General features: G+C 37.4%; 1 protein-coding gene and 1 non-coding gene across 8 annotated transcripts in view; both read right to left on the bottom strand.

The window, feature by feature from the left end:
- The window catches only part of USP37 (ubiquitin specific peptidase 37), a 92,665-nt gene that overhangs the window by 56,548 nt on the left and 14,435 nt on the right, over window positions 1–21,682 (bottom strand). For all 7 annotated transcript variants that reach the window (XM_068544457.1, XM_068544462.1, XM_068544463.1 and 4 more), the window contains 5 exons: window positions 18,251–18,351; window positions 15,625–15,803; window positions 15,204–15,281; window positions 3,427–3,524; window positions 1,807–1,891 (listed from right to left, as the gene is read on the bottom strand). In XM_068544457.1, coding sequence (XP_068400558.1) covers window positions 1,807–1,891; window positions 3,427–3,524; window positions 15,204–15,281; window positions 15,625–15,803; window positions 18,251–18,351 — 541 coding nt within the window. The remainder of the gene's footprint in view (window positions 1–1,806; window positions 1,892–3,426; window positions 3,525–15,203; window positions 15,282–15,624; window positions 15,804–18,250; window positions 18,352–21,682) is intronic.
- TRNAK-UUU (transfer RNA lysine (anticodon UUU)) lies at window positions 2,369–2,441 on the bottom strand. The gene has a single exon. It is a non-coding gene; the product is annotated as a tRNA-Lys (tRNA).

Raw genomic sequence — 21,682 nt, 5'->3', positions numbered from 1 at the left:
GACATGGGTTCGAGCCCTCGTCCGGGAAGATCCCATATGCTGCAGAGCAACTAAGCCCGGGCGCCACAACTACTGAGCCTGCACTCTAGGGCCCGTGAGCCACAGCTACTGATCCCACACACCACAACTACTGAAGCCTGTGTGCCTAGAGCCCGTGCTCCACAACAAGAGAAGCCACCGCAGTAAGAAGCCCGTCGACACAACTAGAGAAAGCCCGCGCGCAGCAATGAAGATTCAACGCAGCCAAAAATAAATAAATTAAATAAATAAAAAATTTTAAAAAAAGAAAAAAAAAGAAACCAAATTCTAGTCTGGGGTCATGTTCAGTTCCCAATCTCATGTTGGTTTTTTTTTTTTTTTAAGTTATTATTTATTTATTTATTTTTGGCTGTGTTGGGTCTTCGTTTCTGTGTGAGGGCTTTCTCCAGTTGCGGCAAGCGGGGGCCACTCTTCATCGCGGTGCGCGGGCCTCTCACTATCGCGGCCTCTCTCGTTGCGGAGCACAGGCTCCAGACGCGCAGGCTCAGTAACTGTGGCTCACGGGCCCAGTTGCTCCGCGGCATGTGGGATCCTCCCAGACCAGGGCTCGAACCCATGTCCCCCTGCATTGGCAAGCAGACTCTCAACCACTGCGCCACCAGGGAAGCCCCCTCACGTTGGTTTTGAAGACCCAGCCCTAAATAATTGACTCCAGTCTGCGTTTTGTAAGTGCTTTATGGCTTCAGCCTTTACTCAGTATTAGTTTGCTCACCAATCTGGAAATTTTCACCTTATCCTTGAATGCAGCTTTGCATTAAAAGAAATTTTTATTTCCTCAATCATTCCTAGGTGCAATGAATATGCTCATTCTATTATTTTGAGAAGAAATTTGTATTGTATTTAATAAATCACTTGAAAACCAAATTTAGTTCTTTTTCTTTTCAACTTAGATTCCTTTAAGATTCTTCTAATAAGCAGAAATATGTCAAGCTTCCTCTGCCTTAAATTCAAATAACTTAGTTACCACTGCTGTCATGAAGTGCTTGACAGATACCACCCAAGGCTGAATATACCTAAATATACAATATCAAATTCTTTAATTCGCCTTAATCATTTAATACAAATAATCCAGATGTCTTTACCACTTTGAATTAAATTCTAGTAAAAAACAAAATATGACTTAATAGGTCGTTACACATCGTATCTATTATACACCATTACCCTCACTTTTTATCATTATCATTGCCCCTCTGTGCAGCATTCCATGATCACACCTCTTGACAAGTGCTTAGCAGCTGCCTTACACATTCATACCCGATAAACCTCGAAAAATTTAATCTATATCTCTAGAATCAGCAATTAAATTTCTGACTAGCCTTTTCCAGTTAAAGATACCCACTAATGTGAAACTTTTGCTTTTTAAAGAAAATGCCTTAACTTTTGGTAGGTAGCTTAACAAATACACAGGCAACAAAGGCAATTTTAAAATGCCGCAAAGGACAGATCATATGTTCATCACTTGGAACGATGGAAAATACACCAGTCTAGTATCTGATCACACTGCCAGTCACAACCTGTGGCCTCAGTACAAATCTTCCTATACATCAGTTTATTCTTGTGTTGAAAAACATAAAAAATAAGAGTTTGAACTAAAACATTTCTAGAGTACTTTCTAACTAAAATATCATGAATCTATAATTCTCATCAATTTTGTTATTTTAAATTAGGGTATTCATTTAGAGCACAATGCACAGCCCATTCCATCATTTAATACTCTGAAGAAGAAAGCTCTTCAAGTTCTTCACAAGGCATATAACCAATGCATACCTGTCTAGGTTAGTGCTGCCAGGAGAGTAGTCCTTGGATGCAGCTCTGCTACCATAAAAAGATGATGACTGCAAAGGTAAAAGCCCTAAAAAATGAACAGACACAGGAAACGTTTAATTCCTAAATCAACCATTCAAGTTCATTTAATAATAAAATTATGCATTGGCCCTGTTTATATTTAAACTTTTTTCCCCCTTCTTTTCATCAAAATAATACATATATACGCATGTTAAAAGATCAAACACTGTGGATAACATTATAACAGGTTATAAAAGAATACTCTCCAGCCCTAAAGCTCCACAAATTTTGCTTCCAATTTCTAACCATTTTTTGAAACTTAGTTTTTCTGATTTCCTCCATAACATTACATAATGTTTCTATAATTTCTTGATTTATTCATTTTTAAACAATATCAGCCGACTCCCTTTTTGAAAAATTAGAAATAATTTCTTATTTACATCACCCCTACTCCTGTTCTCCTCTCTCCAACCAATTACCAGTTGTGTTATTTTGTTTTATTTATTTATTTTTTGGCCGTGCCACGCAGCTTGCAGGACCTTAGTTCCCTGACCAGGGACTGAACCTGGGCCCACGGCAGTAAAAGCGCCGAGTCCTAACCACTGGACTACCAGGGAACTCCCCATCAGTTGTGTTATTTTAGTTCTACTGATTAACTTTGCAACTTTAACACACTTAAACTTTCTACATTTTGTTCCATGAACCTTTTTATCACTTGGCCATTTACTTCCTTCTCTCTCTCCTCTTCTACATCAACTTTTGTAAGATGTACCTTAACTTCAACAGTATTAAGGATTATTACGTCTTTAAGTAGTTAAGTTTTCTAACTATAGGTTGATTGCAAAAGCTGAAAACCAGTAAGTGGAGTTTACATAATGTATTATTATTTCAGAGGTAAGAATTATACTAGAGATACTTCTTTCTGTAGGAGTCCAATGTTACAACTCTGAACCACTAAAAGGAGACCGTTCCTAGAGTCCTGATCAAATGAATTCTCGTAAACTCCCAAATTGTCAAAATCATGCCGTATTTTAGCTTGCTTCAACTTAATTTCAAGTTGAACACAGTATTCAAATCAATACCAGATACTTGAATCTTTAAGGAGTTTAGAGGATCAGAGAGATATGTTAAGTATAGCAAACGCTAATAAAAATTCAGGGACAGTCTAACTTTTAGTTTTTGTAAAAACAAGGAACAAGTGAGCTTCAACAACTGCTTCAGGCAATCATTTCAAGATCTTCTGGAACTTCTAATAAGTAGCAACACTGATGAACTTTAACTTCAACCACTTTAACTCCCTGGATTCATTCCATGGTCCAGGTACTTTGACAATGAAATAATTTAATTCTAGGTAGTTAAACAGGGGAAAAGGCAAAGCTTAAATTCCTTGCAAGCAAAATAAAAATTCCCTTATAGCTCTAATATTTAAAAAAATATTTTAGCCAAGTACCAGATACAAATTGGTACCTGATAACTAGTACTGAATTACACAGTATTCCTGAATAATGTAGAGAAATATGCCCCAGTTTAGGTTTCTATTTCTAGTCTAATACAATCCATCATACAATAAATGAGTATCTTATACAAAGACCAAATACTTACCTGATGTCCTATTCTCTTCTGACTGTTTCAAACTCAGCTGCTTCTCTCTACTGCTGGTTAAATACTTTCTTGAGGGATCTGTCATAGCCTTGTTGTTCCTACAGTTAATAATTTAATTCAAATATATATATATGTATAAAGATACAATTCTTAATTTTAAATAGTTGTCATTAAAAATTTACATTTCAATTGCCGAATTCATTGATTTGCTTGGAAGTTAGGCTTCAAGGTGTCAAAGCCTTAAGCAAATGAGGATCATAAAAAGTGGGATTTATCCCAGGGATGCAAGGATTCTTCAATATACGCAAACCAATCAATGTGATACAGCATATTAACAAATTGAAGAAGAAAAACCATATGATCATCTCAATAGATGCAGAAAAGCTTTTGACAAAATTTAACACCCATTTATGATAAAAACTCTCCAGAAAGTGGGCATAGAGGGAAACTACCTCAACATAATAAAGGCCAAATATGACAAACCCACAGCAAACATCATTCTCAATGGTGAAAAACTGAAAGCATTTCCTCTAAGATCAGTGACATGACTAGGATGTCCACTCTCGCCACTATTATTCAACATAGTTCTGGAAGTCCTAGCCACGGCAATCAGAGAAGAAAAAGAAATAAAAGGAATACAAACTGGAAAAGAAGAAGTAAAACTGTCACTGTTTGCAGATGACATGATACTATACATAGAGAATCCTAAAACTGCCACCAGAAAACTGCTAGAGCTAATTAACGAATATGGTAAAGTTGCAGGATACAAAATTAATGCACAGAAATCTCTTGCATTCCTATACACTAATGATGAAAAATCTGAAAGAGAAATTATGGAAACACTCCCATTTACCACTGCAACAAAAAGAATAAAATACCTAGGAATAAACCTACCTAGGGAGACAAAAGACCTGTATGCAGAAAACTATAAGACACTGATGAAAGAAATTAAAGATGATACCAACAGATGGAAAGATATACCATGTTCTTGGATTGGAAGAATCAACATTGTGAAAATGACTATATTACCCAAAGCAATCTACAGATTCAATGCAATCCCTATCAAATTACCAATGGCATTTTTTACGGAGCTAGAACAAATCATCTTAAAATTTGTATGGAGACACAAAAGACCCTGAATAGCCAAAGCAGTCTTGAGGGAAAAAAACGGAGCTGGAGGAATCAGACTCCCTGACTTCAGACTATACTACAAAGCTACAGTAATCAAGACAATATGGTACTGGCACAAAAACAGAAACATAGATCAGTGGAACAAGATAGAAAGCCCAGAGATAAACCCACGCACCTATGGTCAACTAATCTATGACAAAGGAGGCAAAGATATACAATGGAGAAAAGACAGTCTCTTCAATAAGTGGTGCTGGGAAAACTGGACAGCTACATGTAAAAGAATGAAATTAGAATACTCCCTAACACCATACACAAAAATAAACTCAAAATGGATTAGAGACCCAAATGTAAGACTGGACACTATAAAACTCTTAGAGGAAAACATAGGAAGAACACTCTTTGACATAAATCACAGCAAGATCTTTTTTGATCCACCTCCTAGAGTAATGGAAATAAAAACAAAAATAAACAAATGGGACCTAATGAAACTTCAAAGCTCTCGCACAGCAAAGGAAACCATAAACGAAGACGAAAAGACAACCCTCAGAATGGGAGAAAATATTTGCAAACGAATCAAAGGACAAAGGATTAATCTCCAAAATATATAAACAGCTCATTCAGCTCAATATTTTTTTTTTTTTTTTATAAATTTATTTATTTATTTTTGGCTGTGTTGGGTCTTCGTTTCCGTGCGAGGGCTTTCTCTAGTTGTGGCGAGCGGGGGCCACTCTTCATCGCGGTGCGCGGGCCTCTCACTACCGCGGCCTCTCTTGTTGCGGAGCACAGGCTCCAGACACGCAGGCTCAGTAGTTGTGGCTCACGGGCCCAGTTGCTCCGCGGCACGTGGGATCTTCCCAGACCAGGGCTCGAACCCGTGTCCCCTGCATTGGCAGGCAGATTCTCAACCGCTGCACCACCAGGGAAGCCCTCAGCTCAATATTAAAGAAACAAACACCCCAATCCAAAAATGGGCAGAAGACCTAAATAGACATTTCTCCAAAGAAGACATACAGATGGCCACGAAGCACATGAAAAGATGCTCAACATCACTAATTATTAGAGAAATGCATATCAAAACTACAATGAGGTATCACCTCACACCAGTTAGAATGGGCATCATCAGAAAATCTACAAATAACAAATGCTGGAGAGGGTGTGGAGAAAAGGGAACCCTCTTGCACTGTTGGTGGGACTGTAAATTGATACAGCCACTATGGAGAACAGTATGGAGGTTCCTTAAAAAACTAAAAATAGAATTACCATATGACCCAGCAATCCCACTACTGGGCATATACCCAGAGAAAACTGTAATTCAAAAAGACACATGCACCCAAATGTTCATTGCAGCACTATTTACAATAGCCAGGTCATGGAAGCAACCTAAATGCCCATCAACAGACGAATGGATAAAGAAGTTGTGGTACATATATACAATGGAATATTACTCAGCCATAAAAAGGAACGAAATTGAGTCATTTGTTGAGACGTGGATGGATCTAGAGACTGTCATACAGAGTGAAGGAAGTCAGAAAGAGAAAATCAAATATCGTATATTAACGCATGTATGTGGAACCTAGAAAAATGGTACAGATGAGCCGGTTTGCAGGGCAGAAGTTGAGACAGAGGTAGAGAACAGACATATGGACACCAAGGGGGGAAAACTGCGGTGGGTTGGGGATGGTGGTGTGCTGAATTGGGCGACTGGGATTGACATGTATACACTGATGTGTATAAAATTGATGACTAATAAGAACCTTCAGTATAAAAAAACAAACAAAACAACTAATACTAAACTTTCATTGGGTTATTTGTATGGAAATATGTTAATATAAATGTTTCAGACATTACATGAAATTTCTAAAAATCTTATATGTTCTGGTATAATGTTATAAGTCATAATCCTAGTTATTACTTTAAAATGTATATCTCAGAAATAACTAATTTTCTTGTCAACTGCATTATGAACTTTCATCAAATCTTTAACCGTGGTCATTTTTAAGTCTTTTGTCATTTACAGACAGTTCTGGGTGTACTCTGATGCTTTTGCAAATACATTCCTATAAAAGGGTTTCATCTTCAAGAAATTCATGGAAAAGACTCTGACAAGTACAGGTTTCTGGTAACTGACTGTACTGCTGAACTGAATGAATAAGCACTTTCAGAACTCTAATGAAAAACTGATGAACTCATAGAAGTGCTAACAAAAGATCAAGATGAAAAAAAAATTAATTACATGGGACTGAGTGAACTGATGAGGATGAGTATAGTTTTTGTGACTTTCTGTTTGAATTAAAAAAAAAAAAACCCCACAAGGACTCAGAGGCAAAGAATATACAAATCAATTTTCACTGCAAAGTAAAGGAGCTGTTACAGTGGAGGATTACTGGACTGAATGTCAATATTATGACATAGTATGAGTGTGTTTCATGTTTGGTAATTGCAATCATTGTTGCTTTTGTTGTGGTCACCCATGTACAATGCTTGGTGTCAGTCTATTTATCTCTTGTAAAAATAAAATACAGTGTGTGTGTGTGTGTGTGTGTGGAAAAAAAAAAAAAATTCTCCCCCCAGAAAGATTTTAAAATATATTTTACCAGCTCTTCTAGTTGTTCTCAAAAAAAAAAAAAAAAAAAGCTTTCATTACCTAGTCAAAAGCGAATTTAATCCATAACCCTGGTAATTAGGCAAAAATGAAGGAGTATTTTCTTTATACAAAAGTCAAAGCAGAGACAGCAATATTATATAGGTTTTCTTAGCCAAAAGCAAGGCCAGATAAAATGATTCAGCTACTAAGACCAAAAGAATCAATTAAGAAACTAGCTAAAAAAATTAAAATTAAAAAAAATTTTAAATAAATAAAATTTAAAAAAAAGTAAACTATTCAAGCTTGATACTGAATAGGTTTAAAAAGTAAAACAGGACTTCCCTGGTGGCACATTGGTTAGGAATCCGCCTGCCAACACAGGGGACATGCGTTCGATCCCTGGTCCAGGAAGATCCCACGTGCCACAGAGCAACTAAGCCCGTGTGCCACAACTACTGAAGCCCACATGCCTAGAGCCCGTGCACGGCAAGAAAGAGTAGCCCCCGCTCAACGCAACTAGAGAAAGCCTGCGCGCAGCAACGAAGACCCAACGCAGCCAAAAATAAATAAATAAATACATTTTAATATATATATATATATATATTTATATATATATAAAAAAAGTAAAACAAAATCCAAAATGTTCTTATAGTTTATGTAATTTGAAATACTATTTACTAAATGTCAACATTTCAATTCATAGTGATTAAACAATTTTAAGTTCATGAACACAAAATTAAAATTTCTTAAGCCCCCTTTCCCCCCTCTATTATTCCCAAATACCTGGACCTATATTAAGTAGAGTGGGTCCATTCAGAAACATGCTCATACTTTGATTAGAAGTGCTAATTTTAGGATAGCCATCATGAATAAAGCCTGTAAGCAGACAATGTAGACGCTCCACCCAGATTCCCTCTGGCCCCATTTTTGTGTCCTCTCGTCCACACCAATTTAGGTATTTTTTGTTTGTTTTCAATTTTTTTTTATATTGGAGTATAGTTGATTAACAATGGTGCGTTACTTTCAGGTGTACTGCAAAGTGATTCAGTTATACATATACGCATATCTATTCTTTTTCAAGTTCTTCAATTTAGGTTTTTTTTTTTTAATTTGTTGATAGCCTGTGCCTAGGGTTCTTCACAGGATTGCCCTCAAGCTACGAGAGAGACTTTGCCTGCACTCTCAGAGAGTCACAAGTAAGGTCAGGTGTTAAAGTATAGAAGCCCAGCTCCCTTGCCTTGGATTAGAACAGTTTTAAGGTGAAATTTATGTAACAGATTTTTCTCTCTGGGATTAGGATGAAGCCTAACCTCTGCATTTTCCTGCTCAGAGATCAGATTTCTGTCTGAGATCACACTCATTCTTTGTTTCTTGCACTTCAATATCTTACTTCCCCCACTCCCTTCCTGGGTATCCCCTGGGAATAATTCCTAAATAAATCACTTGCACACTACTCTCCATTTCAGGGTTTGTTTCTGGGGAACTTGATCTACAACCATTAGTGCTAGAAATGGGTCTAGGAAGCATACTCTCTAAGGACAGGATTCTGGAATTGGATCAATTGTTTGGCAATGGCAACAGAAATTCCACTCCTGGTGGTAAAATTTTTGGTATCCTATAGTGTTACACCACCAAGACTTTTCATATGTAGTGAACTCGACTTGGATAAAGTAGAAGAGAATATGGCTCATGCAATCTCTCCAGCATTTGAAAAATGTGGTAGAATGCACAATGGATCTTGTTAGGGTTATAGAAATGTTCTAAAACTGGATTATGCTGATAGTTGCACAACTCAATAAATTTACCAAAAATACAGAATTATACATTTAAGACAGGTGAATTTTATGGTGTGTAAACTGTACCTCAATAAAGCTGTTTAAAAAATGTCCCAAATTATTCCCTTCCTTGTACCCAAGTCCCCTATTAAGAAATGCAATCTATTTCCCCATCCCTTAATGAGGCTGGCCTTGTGATTTCCTTCTCCAAAAAGAATGTGACAGACATAACAGCACATAAGTCCTGATGCTAAGGCTAAAGGCGCCCTACAAATTTCCACTCATTCTCTTGGAACCCTACCACTGCTTTGTGAATAATTCACCTGGTAACCTGCCAGGTGACAAAAGAAAACATGGCCAATCTCCCTCATCACCCCAACCACTAGACAGCCAATGGCCAGTCATACAAGTAATGCCACCTTGGACCAGCCAACCCCTAGCCAACCTACCAACTGACCATGGATGCATGAGAAAATGAGAGAATCCAGCCACAACTGGCCAAGCCAGACCCAGATAAACAGAACCACTCAAGTGACCACTGACCCATAAGCGATAATAGTTACTATTTTAAGTATATTGTTATACAACACTAGATAGCTGATACAGTGATATGGGGTAAATAATAATCATAAAGACTATGGGTCATCAAGGGACTATGCAACCAGAGCAAGCCATCATGAGCTGGGTGCTATCATACCCACGAAGCTGTAAGATCAGGAAGATACAGCAGTAATCCATCATAAAATGTGAGTGGTATATCCAAGTAAATAAGAATAGATAATGAGAACAGACTTATGAGCATTCCAGTGACCAGCTGGAAGAAGAGGGAAAAAACCTGTGCCTGGTTCATGGGTGGATCATCTTGGTACATTGGTACAAGCTGAAAATGAACTGTTGCTGCACTGTAGCCCCACTAAGGGACTGCCCCTGAACACAGGAGTAAGACAAAATCCTACACTGTGCAGAGTTTGAGAAATGCACCTCTTTATCCACTTTGTGTGGAGAGAAAAGTGGGTCAGTGAACCCCTGGATGGTGGCAAATGGTTTGGATGGATGGTCAGGGGCCTGGAAGGAATAAGACTGGAAGATCAGGGAGAAATGATTTATGGAAGAGGTTTATGGATAGTCATATAGAAGTATGTACAAAGGGTGAAGATCTGTTTCACATGTTAATGCTCACCAGAGAACTCCACTGAAGAGACATTAAGTCTCTTAATGTCTCCACTTAAGAAACAATCACGCAGGGTAACTTGCCCAGTAGCTGCCATTCAATCTCTGTACTCAGCCATCCAAGTACTTCCACAAAAGGGCCCATGAATAACAGCCATGGTGGCAGAGATAAAAGCTCTGAATGCACCCTACAATAGGGGCTCCCCTTCAATAAGGCTGGTTTAGCTACTGATGCTGCTGAATGTCCAACTGGTCAGCAGCAGAGGCTGATCCCCAGCCCGTGATTGAGTACTATCATTTAAGGAAACTAACCAGTCATTTGGTGATAAGTTGATTACATTAGACACCTTCCATCCCAGAACGGGTAGCAATTAATTCTGGTTGGGATTGGCATATATTTTAGGTTTGCTTTTGCCTTTCCTGCCCACAGTGCCTTGGCGGCATTGCTCTCTGAGGGCTCATAAGAGTATATGATTTATTAACATGAAATCTCACATAACACCATCCTGGAACGAGAAACCCACCTTATACAAAAGAAAAGGAGGTAAAATAAGGGCATATGACCAAAGGCTCCATTGGCCCTACCACATACCATATTACCTCAAAGCTGATGGCCAATAGCCCTTAAAGGTGCTTAGAGATGATCTCATTAGGAACTGGGTGCCCTTCAAGACACAATATATAGCACAAACCAACAAGCCATTACATTTATAGAGAATACATGGGTCTGGAAGCAAGAAGCAGAAGTAGGAATGCCCCCACTAAGTATCACTCTTGATAACACTCTTGTGTTTCTTGTCCCCTCAATTTAGATTCTGTGGGTCCAGAGGTCCTGGTTTCCAGAGTGGGGACATTTTCACTGGGGGGACAGGAAGAGTCCCATTTAATCTAAAGCTATGGCTGCTACCTACTCATTTTGGGCTTCTCATGCTGGCAGATCAACAGGCAAAGAAAGGAGTTACCATACTGTAACTGACTTTGATTATTATAAGAGGGCAGGGTTGCTGCTATATAATGAGGGCAGGAAGAATATGTTTGGAATAAAGGAAATTGACCAGGGAATCCTTAGTGCTCTCATGCTCAGTTTTAACTCTGAATGGGCAATTACAGCAATCACAGCCTGAGAAGTACACAGTGACCAGGGGCTCAGATCCCTCAGAGAAGAAGATCTCAGTCATACCACCAGGCAAACCATTAAGACCAGAAGTGTTAGTGGAAAATGCAGTGAATCTAGAATGGATGGTAAAAGTAGATAACAATATCAGTTATAGCCTCAAGGCTATTTGTAGCAATAAGGACAAAAAGAACTGCAGCTCATCCCACTAACCCTCCTTTTTTTAATATTCTCACCCAGAAATTGAAAAGCATCAATGTGAAGAATCTATAATAAGATGGAATGAACTTAATAGTGATGCTCTATCAGAGCCCCCTCAGATCGCTGCTTATACTTCTCACACATCTAGACTATTATGTTTTCAACAGCCAGCACCTGTAGTTCTTCAGAAGACTGCCTTTGGGCTATTTCAAATATTTTACGCATCTAGGCAGAGCCAAAAGCCCCAAGGCAGCTGTTAACCAAAAACAGTGCAGTATGGAAATATGAAAGCCCATCTTCCTTACTTCTAGTTGAAAGAAGCCCAGACCTCCTGCTGGATCAAGATGAGGCCCACTCTCTGTGGGACTTTTATCTAAGGTGACATCCTTAGTTGGCTTCCTCCCCTTCCCAGTCCTGCTTTCCTTACTCTGTTACTGGTCTCGCCTATGAGTACTTCCTTAATAAGGCATTTGCAAAAGTATATTCATCTAGAGCCTGCTTCTAGGAAGTCCAAACTTAAAAAAATTTAATTGTGATGGTATAAAAAGTATTATTAGCCCAGAACAAGGATTAGAAATTTAGGGTTCATCAGACAACTCAAAGTGGAACAACTGAGACTTCCCCAAAGTGTGGTGAATATGGTGGACTGGCATGCAAAGTCCATTACTAACACCTTTCAGTGTACCTCCCTGTTCTACAGAAGCCAGAAAGCTAAAAAACTACATTTCCAAGTTAGTGTTCAAGATTTAAGGTAAATTACATATACTTGTGCAAGATATGGGAAATGGAAATAGGGAGAGGTCATGTGTTCTGCTACTTCTGGTGGTTAACATCAACGTGGGGGTATCTGGTTTTCCTGTAGAGGATTTCCGCATTTGGCAGTGGCAGCACAGTTTTACAGATAACAGCTTTCATGCCAGCTTCCAATTCAGCTGTTCACTTCATGATAGCCAGAAGCATCTTTGGTGACCTGATCTGGGGCATGGCTCTCAAAATCACTCCTGAAAGCGTAACCTAGAGTCTACATTTTCACTTTCCTAATGATTCTGTAAGCCATTTAATGCTCTCTGTATGGAAATACCTTTGTGCGTAAACTAGCTAGAGTGAATTTTGTTCCCTACAACTGGACTCCAAATACACAAATTTTGTTACTAGAAGTGGGATGCTACCATAACAAACCTATAATATGCAGAACTAGCTCAGTAGGAAGGTAGAGGGTAAGAACACAGATATTACAGACTGGAAAGCTGGTGACTATTGTTATATTTCAGCAAAATATTTACAGAACTGTTATCTGTAATGTCTTGGGAGGCAGACCTCAAAGGAAAAGGTTGAGACAATTAATAACACTGGTCTGTGTTAGTGCTTCTTACTGCTTACAGTGAGGTTCTATTCAAGACAGATAAATCTGGGCAAGAACTAGCCAGCTTGCAATCAAGGATGAAAAGGAATACATTTCTCTGTGCCAATGGCCTAGAATTAAAATTGTGTGGTAACTTGAGACCATATGGGACTAAAAAAATCCAACTGCTTCTAATTCTCAAATTGAGGCAATGATAAGAGGTAACTGGAGAAGCAGTTTTGTGAAAAACTGATGTTACTATTAGGGAAAACTGCGTGAGGGGTATACAGGTACATTCTATACTATCTTCGCAACTTTCCTGTAAATCTAAAATTATTCCAAAATTTATTAAAAGAACCAAAATAACAACAAAAATATTGGCCCCAATTCTTTCTCAAGCCTATAAAAGCCTGCTTGTTCTACCTTTAAAGAAACTTCTAGACTTCTAAAGCTTCCAGACTTCTAACTTCCAGAACTACACCAGCATGACATAGGCTACAAAAGCTGAATGGCTCCAAAGAACATAGTCTTCAAAATCCCCTTCAGCTATGGCCTTGAAAGATAACAGACAAAGGAAATCAATCAAAGGGCAAAGCCAGGAGTCATATGGAGTACAATGAGCAAGGGTTTCTCCCAGAGGATAGGACAGAGACTGCTACATGGGCTAATGAAGAACTTATTCCACTGCTTTCACTGTCTTCACAATTTCTGCCTCACAAGATTTTATCTCTGCTATAGACCAATGACTCCTCAGTTTCCTATTCTTATCTTTTCTAAACGGTAACTTTTATTGTGGTTATCCTGTGCCTACTCCAGCAATGCATAATGAATGATATGTGTATGGAGATGGGAGTGAGGAATGCAGATTAACCTGCCTCTTAGTTTTTAGGTGTCAGACCATGAGGTGCATGGTCCAAGGCACACCTGGACCTTATGCAGAGAACTGCACATAACCCAGAGATCCTGGACTCTGAGCTGGATACAATGACTAAATGAGACATGGAGGTTATCTCCAGCACGGTGAAGGTAGGAGTACTCTATATACGGGAAGAATGATAAACAGAGGTTAAGTCTGTGGCTAGAAGAGTAAACTATGGCAGACTGTTAGTTGTCCCCAAATAACCATTGTACTCTTCTGCCATAATAGTAGAATTTGGGCTAGGCATTTCCCAGACCTTCTCATAACTTGATATAACCACATGACTAAGTTCCAGCCAATGTGATATGCACAAAAGTGGTGTGTACAATTTTCAGCCTACACGAGAGCAGTATGCCCTCCCTTTGCTCCTTTCCTCCTTCCCAATAGGAATACAGACATGAGAGTGGAGGCTGAAGCTATCGTGGTTCATAAAATGGAAGCTACTTATTAAGAATGGCAGCTCAACAAGATAGAAGGAACTTGAGTCCATGGTCATTGTAGTTTAAGATACCACACCAGTCTTATCACCTACCTAGATTTTTGTATCTGTTACAGCAACAGAACCAAGAACCCAATTACTATATAAAGTTTCTTTAGCTTTTTCCCAACTCCTTTCTGGTGACCCTTTGACCTTGAACACCAGTTAACTGAATAGCAACTGATTTCTGTTAAGGTATTACTTGGCAACTGTGTAATAAGTTTTCTCTCCCAAAAGACAGACAGACAAACTAACAAACAAAACCCACAACACATCCATTATGAGGAAGAGAACTGTGAGCTGGTGACTATCCTATTGCAGGTATGCCCTTTTGTTCAACACAAAAAATAGCTCCAAAAGATTGACGCTCCTTGCCTAGAACCTATGCAGGGTTTTATTTTATTTTTTTATTGGAGTATAATTGCTTTACAATGTTGTGTTAGTTTCTGTTGTACAATGAAGTGAATCAGCTATATGTATACCTATATCCCCTCCCTCTTGGACTTCCCTCCCAGCCCCCCATCCCACCCATCTAGGTCATCACAGAGCATCGAGCTGAGCTCCCTGTGCTGTACAGCAGGTTCCCATCAGCTATCTATTTTACACACAGTAGTGTATTTATGTCAAACCTAACCTCCCAATTCGTCCCACCCTCCCCTTCCCCCACTGTGTCCACATGTCTACCTAAGCTAACTTTTCACATGAATAAGGTAAAAAAATTTTTTTACAGGTAAAGGGAAGAGGGAAGGAAGGGGGTCCATGCTAAAAGAGTAGCCAACAAGAAACACTTATTTAGAGTTCTTCAGCTCGATCCTTCTTCTAAGTGCTGCAAATAAAAAAAGCTAGGATGGGAGAAGTGCACGGGAATGACCAAAGCAATACTAATGGCCAAATCCTCTCCCTATTGAGCCCATAACCTACTGTCACCAAAATAATCTAAATCTTGTTCTTCTGTCTTTGGGATTCCCATAAACTGAACACCATCCCAATCTTCTCTAGTGGTTGTAATTACCAATATAAGAAACACTGATCTAGTGCCATAAAAGTTCTTAAAGCAACTTACGACGATGAATCATTTTCTTTAGGGTAATCTTCATTCAGCTCTGAGCCAGATGATAGCATTCTTTTCCTCTTTTCAGTCCTATAAAAAACAGAGAAAAAAACGTTATTTTTAAAAAGTTCTAATTCATACTATTAAAAAGTATAAACCAACATACTCAAGAACAAGAACCGTGACTACTGCTATCTAATTCTCTACACCACATTTAAATTAATATACTGTGTATCTGCAAGCTCTATATGTGTCACTAACATAAATCACAAGACAAATACTAATTATCTCCAAAAAACACACTTCACACTTTCTTCTTCTAACTGGAAAAATCTCCTTCTTTTTCTCAAATTATCGGTCTTTCTAAAAGGCCTGAAAAACATTTATAAACAGGCAGAGCTAATGACTAAGAAAGAAAAGAAGTCTTTCATACCTATTTTCTAATAACCCTGATCTAAGAGGTGTGGATGTAGATGTCAAAGAGGGAACTGTCCGGGTAGCAGTTACTCCACTTCCTGCTGCGGCCTTAATCGATCCTCTACCTGGATTACCAAGAACTTTTCGAAATGGAATATCATCTTTAGTTTCCAAACTTCCTCTTTTTGAAGAGACCTATAAGAATAAAGTTTAACACAGCCAGTTCTTCAAATTAATTGGCATACTTTTAGACCAGTGATCCTCATATAGGGAACTTTTAAAAAATACCCACAACTGGAGACCCAACTCCAGAGATTCTAGCCTATCTGGTGTGGGGGTGAGGCCCATTCATCAGCACTTTTTTTAAAGCACTCTAGGTGATTCTAATGTACGGTCAGTGTCAGAAATTAAGCTTGACGCATATTTTCCTATAGTATTCTTGTAAACTTACAAATTCCACAGCATTCCTGGAAGCAGAAAGGAATTTGCTTTGAATTACTGATTTAAAAAAAAGGACTCACATACACAAGACAAGGTTCTAGTGACCAGCATGAAACACATCTTTAGGGAAAAAAAATCCAATTATGATAATTTAAAGTGACATAAATGTGAGAAAAAGGAGCAATAATGATATTTAGTTGCCACAATTTAAATGCCAAGTCATATGTACAGCATATGACTTTTGAGGGGGTTCTAGTTTGGAGAAATGAAACAAATATATATAACAATGGGGAGACTGAAAGTGAAATAGAGCCTACTGGCAGAAGATGAATCAAAGAATCTACCCCCAAAACACATTAAAAACATTCAAAGATAATGCACACTTTACACATATTAGTTGGAAAACAGTGTTTTTGACCAGCATTCTGCCAGATAAGTTTTATAACTCTACACTAAGAGCTATGTGATTATCTCTATGGAAAATATTTCCAATTACCTTCTACAGAATTACAATCTTAGAATAAGAAAGAAAAAATCTCTGAGGTCATCTGGATGAACGATTTAAAAGTTAAATTTATTTTCAAATGGGTAAATCATTCTCAAGATTCAAAAAAATCAAAATACTGTTATAAAAGCCATATACTGAGAAGTCTCATCACCCCAATGCCATTCACCCAGTTCTTCCACTTCCCATCCTCCTACACCTTATAAGTATTCTTCTATTGTTTTTTATGCAAATGAAAATCAATATTTTATTCTTGTTATACAAACAGTAGCATACTATATGCATACTGTTTTGCATATTTTTCAACCTTTTTTGACCATGACCCCATAGCGAGAAATATTTTACATCACAACATATTACACATACATATAAATAAAACCAGAAGTTTCAGAAACCAATACTTTTCCTTACTATGCATAATACCTTCTCTATTGTTTTCTCCTCTATTCCTTTTTTATTTAATGCTAGTCACAATCCACAAAATTGATTTTATAGTCTCACTAATGGGAATCATTACTTGTGAAAGTATATTTGCTTCTGCTAGATATGTTAACACTTATAGTTTAAATATTCTAACACGTTAAATTTCTACCTATAAATGGATCAATCTCAAAGTAATTATAATGAGTGAAAAACCCAGACAAAAAAAATTATACACTGATCCCATTTATATAAAACTCTAGAAAATGCAAAGTAATCTAGAGTGACACAGAGCAATTCATTTGTGGCTTAGGGATAGGGGCCAGACAGGGAGCTGGAGAGAAGGATTACAAAGGGGGATAAAGAAGCTTTTAAGGGTTATAGCTATGTTCACTAGGTTGATTATGGTGATGATTTTGCAGGTATGTACATAAGTCAAAAATGTATCAAATTGCACACTTTAAATATGTGCAATTTACTGCATATCAATCATACCTCAATTAAAATGTAAAAAAAAAACAAAAAAAACCCCAACTTGTAAAAAGAAATTAACAAAAATGAAATCTTATTCATTGATTGCTTAGTCCAGTAAATGGTTTAAGTAATCAATCTATCTGCACAGCCAAACAGAATTCATCCTTTTACTTACAGGGGAGCTTCAAAGTTTCTTTTTACACCTGGTTTACCTTTGTAAGACAAATTAAAAGAGACACAGGACTGCTAAGTTGCAATAGTGCACAGTAAGTCTCATGGCTGGCTGAATATTTATGAAAGAAAAACTATTTAAAAAGCAAACAGAAGACCCAACAAAACAGTCTGGTATCATATAGTATAGAGGCAAAGTTCATAATGTAGAACAGACCCAAAAAGCATCAAAGAAATAATAGCAGCAAACATTTATGGGGTTGTTAGTATATGGTATCATGGGCTAAGCACTTTTACAACATGCATTACCTCATAACAACCCTTAAAATATTATTGCTGTCTTAATTTTACAGATGGGTACTAAGGCTCAGGATACTTAAGGAACTTCTCTCCAATGACCTACAGCTAGTAAGTGGCAGCACCAAGTCTCAAACCCACATCTAACTCCAAAGCTATGTTCTTAAAAACTACACTGTGGTAAATTTCAGATATGTGGAAAGTACCCTTGAGATAATGCAAGAATTACTAGACATTACAGTCTAAATTCTACTTCCTGCAACTACCTTATAGAATGTCTATCTAAGATTATCTTTTTTTTTAAAAAAAGCTAAAACGATTCAAATAAACATACCTGATTGTCTGAGTAAGACAGCTGCCTGTTGGTTTCCTTCTGTGAGGTCCTGCTGCCCAGAATAGCTCCAAAACTACCAGAACCCTGAGAAGGTTTCATGGCTGGTGGGAAAAAAAAAAAAAATCTCAAATCACTTACTTTAATAAAGAGATTTGTCATTATTATTATTTAATATTGAGGAAACAGAAACAGGAAAAATAAAACAAATCAAAGTGCTTATCTGACAGAAAGTAATTCTGATATATACAGTAAATAAAATTTAGAACTAGGATCAAGCAGAAAATTAAATAACTATGCAAAAATTTGGAAACATGTATTGATAATAGAAGGGTAAATTTTTAAATGCAAAAAGAAAATGCTAGAAATTCTCCTATATAAATATTTGCTAATTAACACTATAGAAAAGTTAGTCACTGTGTATCTATGGCATGAACATGGACACTGGATGCTAAGGACATGTGTCAGAATCAGTGACTGATATACTTCCAGTAATGTATATGCCAAAACATTCTCTGTAAGTTCAGCAAACAGACTAAATGGCTTCTATTCTAAAGAAATCAATGCTAGTTTAAAGAACATGCAAAGTAATGTATAAATATGAATTTTTATATATTTTAAAAAGTATTTTAAGGGAATTCCCTGGCAGTCCAGTGGTTAGGACTCTGTGCTTCCACTGCTGGGGGCTGGGGTTCAATCCCTGGTCGGGGAACTAAGATCCCACAAGCTGTGGTGTGGCCCCTCCCCACCCCAAAAAAAAGTATTTTACATTTTAATTTCATTAACTTCTCACTGATGATCATTTGGAATGTTTTAATTTAAAGACATTGCAAATAATGCCGAACATCCTTTTACATATCGTCTTGCACTAATGGAACAACTTTCATAGGATAAAACTCTTTAGAAAAAGAATATTGGTGTAAAGGATGTACAATTTTAAACTAAATTGATATTATCACTATTCCTCAAAAAAAAAAAATCTCTAAGCTCCTACCAAGTATATGAGAGTATCTTGCCTCCCCTCACACTACTGCCAATGTGATAGTAAGAATTTGTATTTGTTTAATTACTGGTGAAGTTGAGAATTTTTTCGTGTTTATGGGCCACCTGTTTTTCTTCCTGAATTTCGTATATGTCCATTTCTCTACTGAATTGTCTTTTTTCTTACTGATTTGGAAAGTCAGTATTTATATATTAGCAATATTAACTCTGTCACTGTGGCTAAAGTTTTCTTCCTTTGTCTTTTCTTTTTTCCTTGTCAGAGATCACTTAAATTTTTTACACAGTCCAAGTTATTAATCTTTTCCTTTATTTATTTATTTTAAAAATTTATTTATTTATTTTTATTTTTGGCTGCGTTGTGTCTTCATTGCTGTGTGCGGGCTTCTCTCTAATGGCGAGCGGGGGCTACTCTTGGTTGCGGTGCGCAGGCTTCTCATTGCAGTGGCTTCTCTTGTTGTGGAGCAAGGGCTCTAGGTGCGCAGGCTTCAGCAGTTGTGGCATGTGGGCTCTAGAGCGCAGGCTCAGTAGTTGTGGTGCACGGGCTTAGTTGCTCCGCGGCATGTGGGATCTTCCTGGACCAGGGCTCGAACCCGTGTCCCCTGCATTGGCAGGCGGATTCTCAACCACTGCGTCACCAGGGAAGCCCTCTTTTCCTTTATTGATTCTGGTTTTATGTCATACTCAGAAAGGTTTTTTCCATCCACATGTTATGTTAAAATCCATTCTACCCTTCTAATAATACTTTTATCACCTTTTTTTTTACATTCAAATCTTTGATCAATGTAAAATCTATTTAGATGAAGGAGTAAGATAAGGATCCAGTTTTATTATCTTCTTAAATGGTTAGCTGGTTATCCTATTTATAGACAACAATGTTCATCTAATATTAGTCTTTTTCCCATTCATTTCAAACACCACATATTATACTTTAAATGTTTCACACTTTTCAAAGTATTTTTATATTCATTAGCTTACTCTAGTCTGCAAAGTACATATTATCACTTTTGGGCAGCTAAGGCAACTTAAATCCAACTTGCCTAAGAGTACAGAGTCCACAGCTAGCCACTCTAAAAGCATTAAGACTTACTGAGTGTCTATCATGTGCCAGTCATGCTTTACATTAATGAGCTCTAATTTTTTATTAAGCACTGAAATTAAGGTGATAAAACATTCATTTTAGAGATGAGGAAACTGAAACTCAGTTATTAAGGGAGCTGCCCAAAACCACACAGGAAATAACAAGTAGAGCTAGGATTCAAACCCAAACCTGTTTAGGTCCAAAGCTCGTGTTTTTCCATTATGCCATGTTGTTCAGACTCAAACTTGGGCCCCAGTCTACTGTGCTTTCCACTCTAATGTGTTTGTTTATTTATTTATTTATTTATTTATTTATTTATTTATTTATTTATTTAATTTTTAAATTTTTGGCTACATTGGGTCTTCGTTGCTGTGTGCGGGCTTCCTCTAGTTGTGGCGAGCAAGGACTACTCTTCACTGCGGTGCACAGGCTTCTCATCGCAGTGGCTTCTCTTGTTGTGGAGCATGGGCTCTAGGTGCGTGGGCTTCAGTAGTTGTGGCACATGGGCTCTAGAGCTCAGGCTCAGTACTCAGTTGTGTCAGGCTCAGTTGTGTCACACGGGCTTAGTTGCTCCGCGGCATGTGGGATCTTCCCGGACCAGGGATACAGCCTGTGTACCCTGCATTGGCAGGCGGATTCGTAACCACTGTGCCACCAGGGAAGTCCCCTCTAATGCATTTAGAGACATGCTTTTCTTACACACATCAATTCTTAAAACAGTGATTCAATTAATATGATGGAATAAAACAAATATAGAAATACAGACATAATCCCTGATATATTCTAAACTTTCAAACGGTACTCAATTCCTTGATTCTAAAATTCAATATTTAGAAGACTGACATAGTTCAGATTTGGTAACATGAACACATAATGAATAGAAACCAAATGGCAAACAACCGTAAAAAAATTTTTTAAACAAGAAAATAGTGTATGAAATAGAGGTATTAATTAAATCCAAGCAAGGCAGCATTGCTACATCTTCATTTTTTAAATGTTTTTAATGTGTTATATTTAAGTTAAAAAACTCAAAAGTTTGTCAACTATAAAATATCAGTAATAACAAATTACTGATGATGATAGAGCTGGAGACTAACAATAATAGTGGAAAACTCATTTTAAGCAACAGATTATTCCTAAAAAGATGCCTACAAATATATATTTTTAAAAAATCAAAACATTTTAAATGAAAGGGGTTGGAGGAGGTAGGGGAATCTTATCATACTGTGTGATTTTCTTTTTTTTTTTTATTTTTTTTATTTTTTTTATTTTTTATTTTATTTTTTTGTGTGTGTGTGTGTGATTTTCTATAGTACCTTCTGTTTTCATAGCAAGAGTAAAACCTCAGAATAAGT

Source organism: Eschrichtius robustus, chromosome 5 (genome assembly GCF_028021215.1).
Source record: "Eschrichtius robustus isolate mEscRob2 chromosome 5, mEscRob2.pri, whole genome shotgun sequence".
NCBI classification, from domain to species: domain Eukaryota; kingdom Metazoa; phylum Chordata; class Mammalia; order Artiodactyla; family Eschrichtiidae; genus Eschrichtius; species Eschrichtius robustus.
The sequence above is the reverse complement of the archived record's forward strand: the minus strand, read 5'-3'. Positions and strand labels throughout refer to the sequence as shown.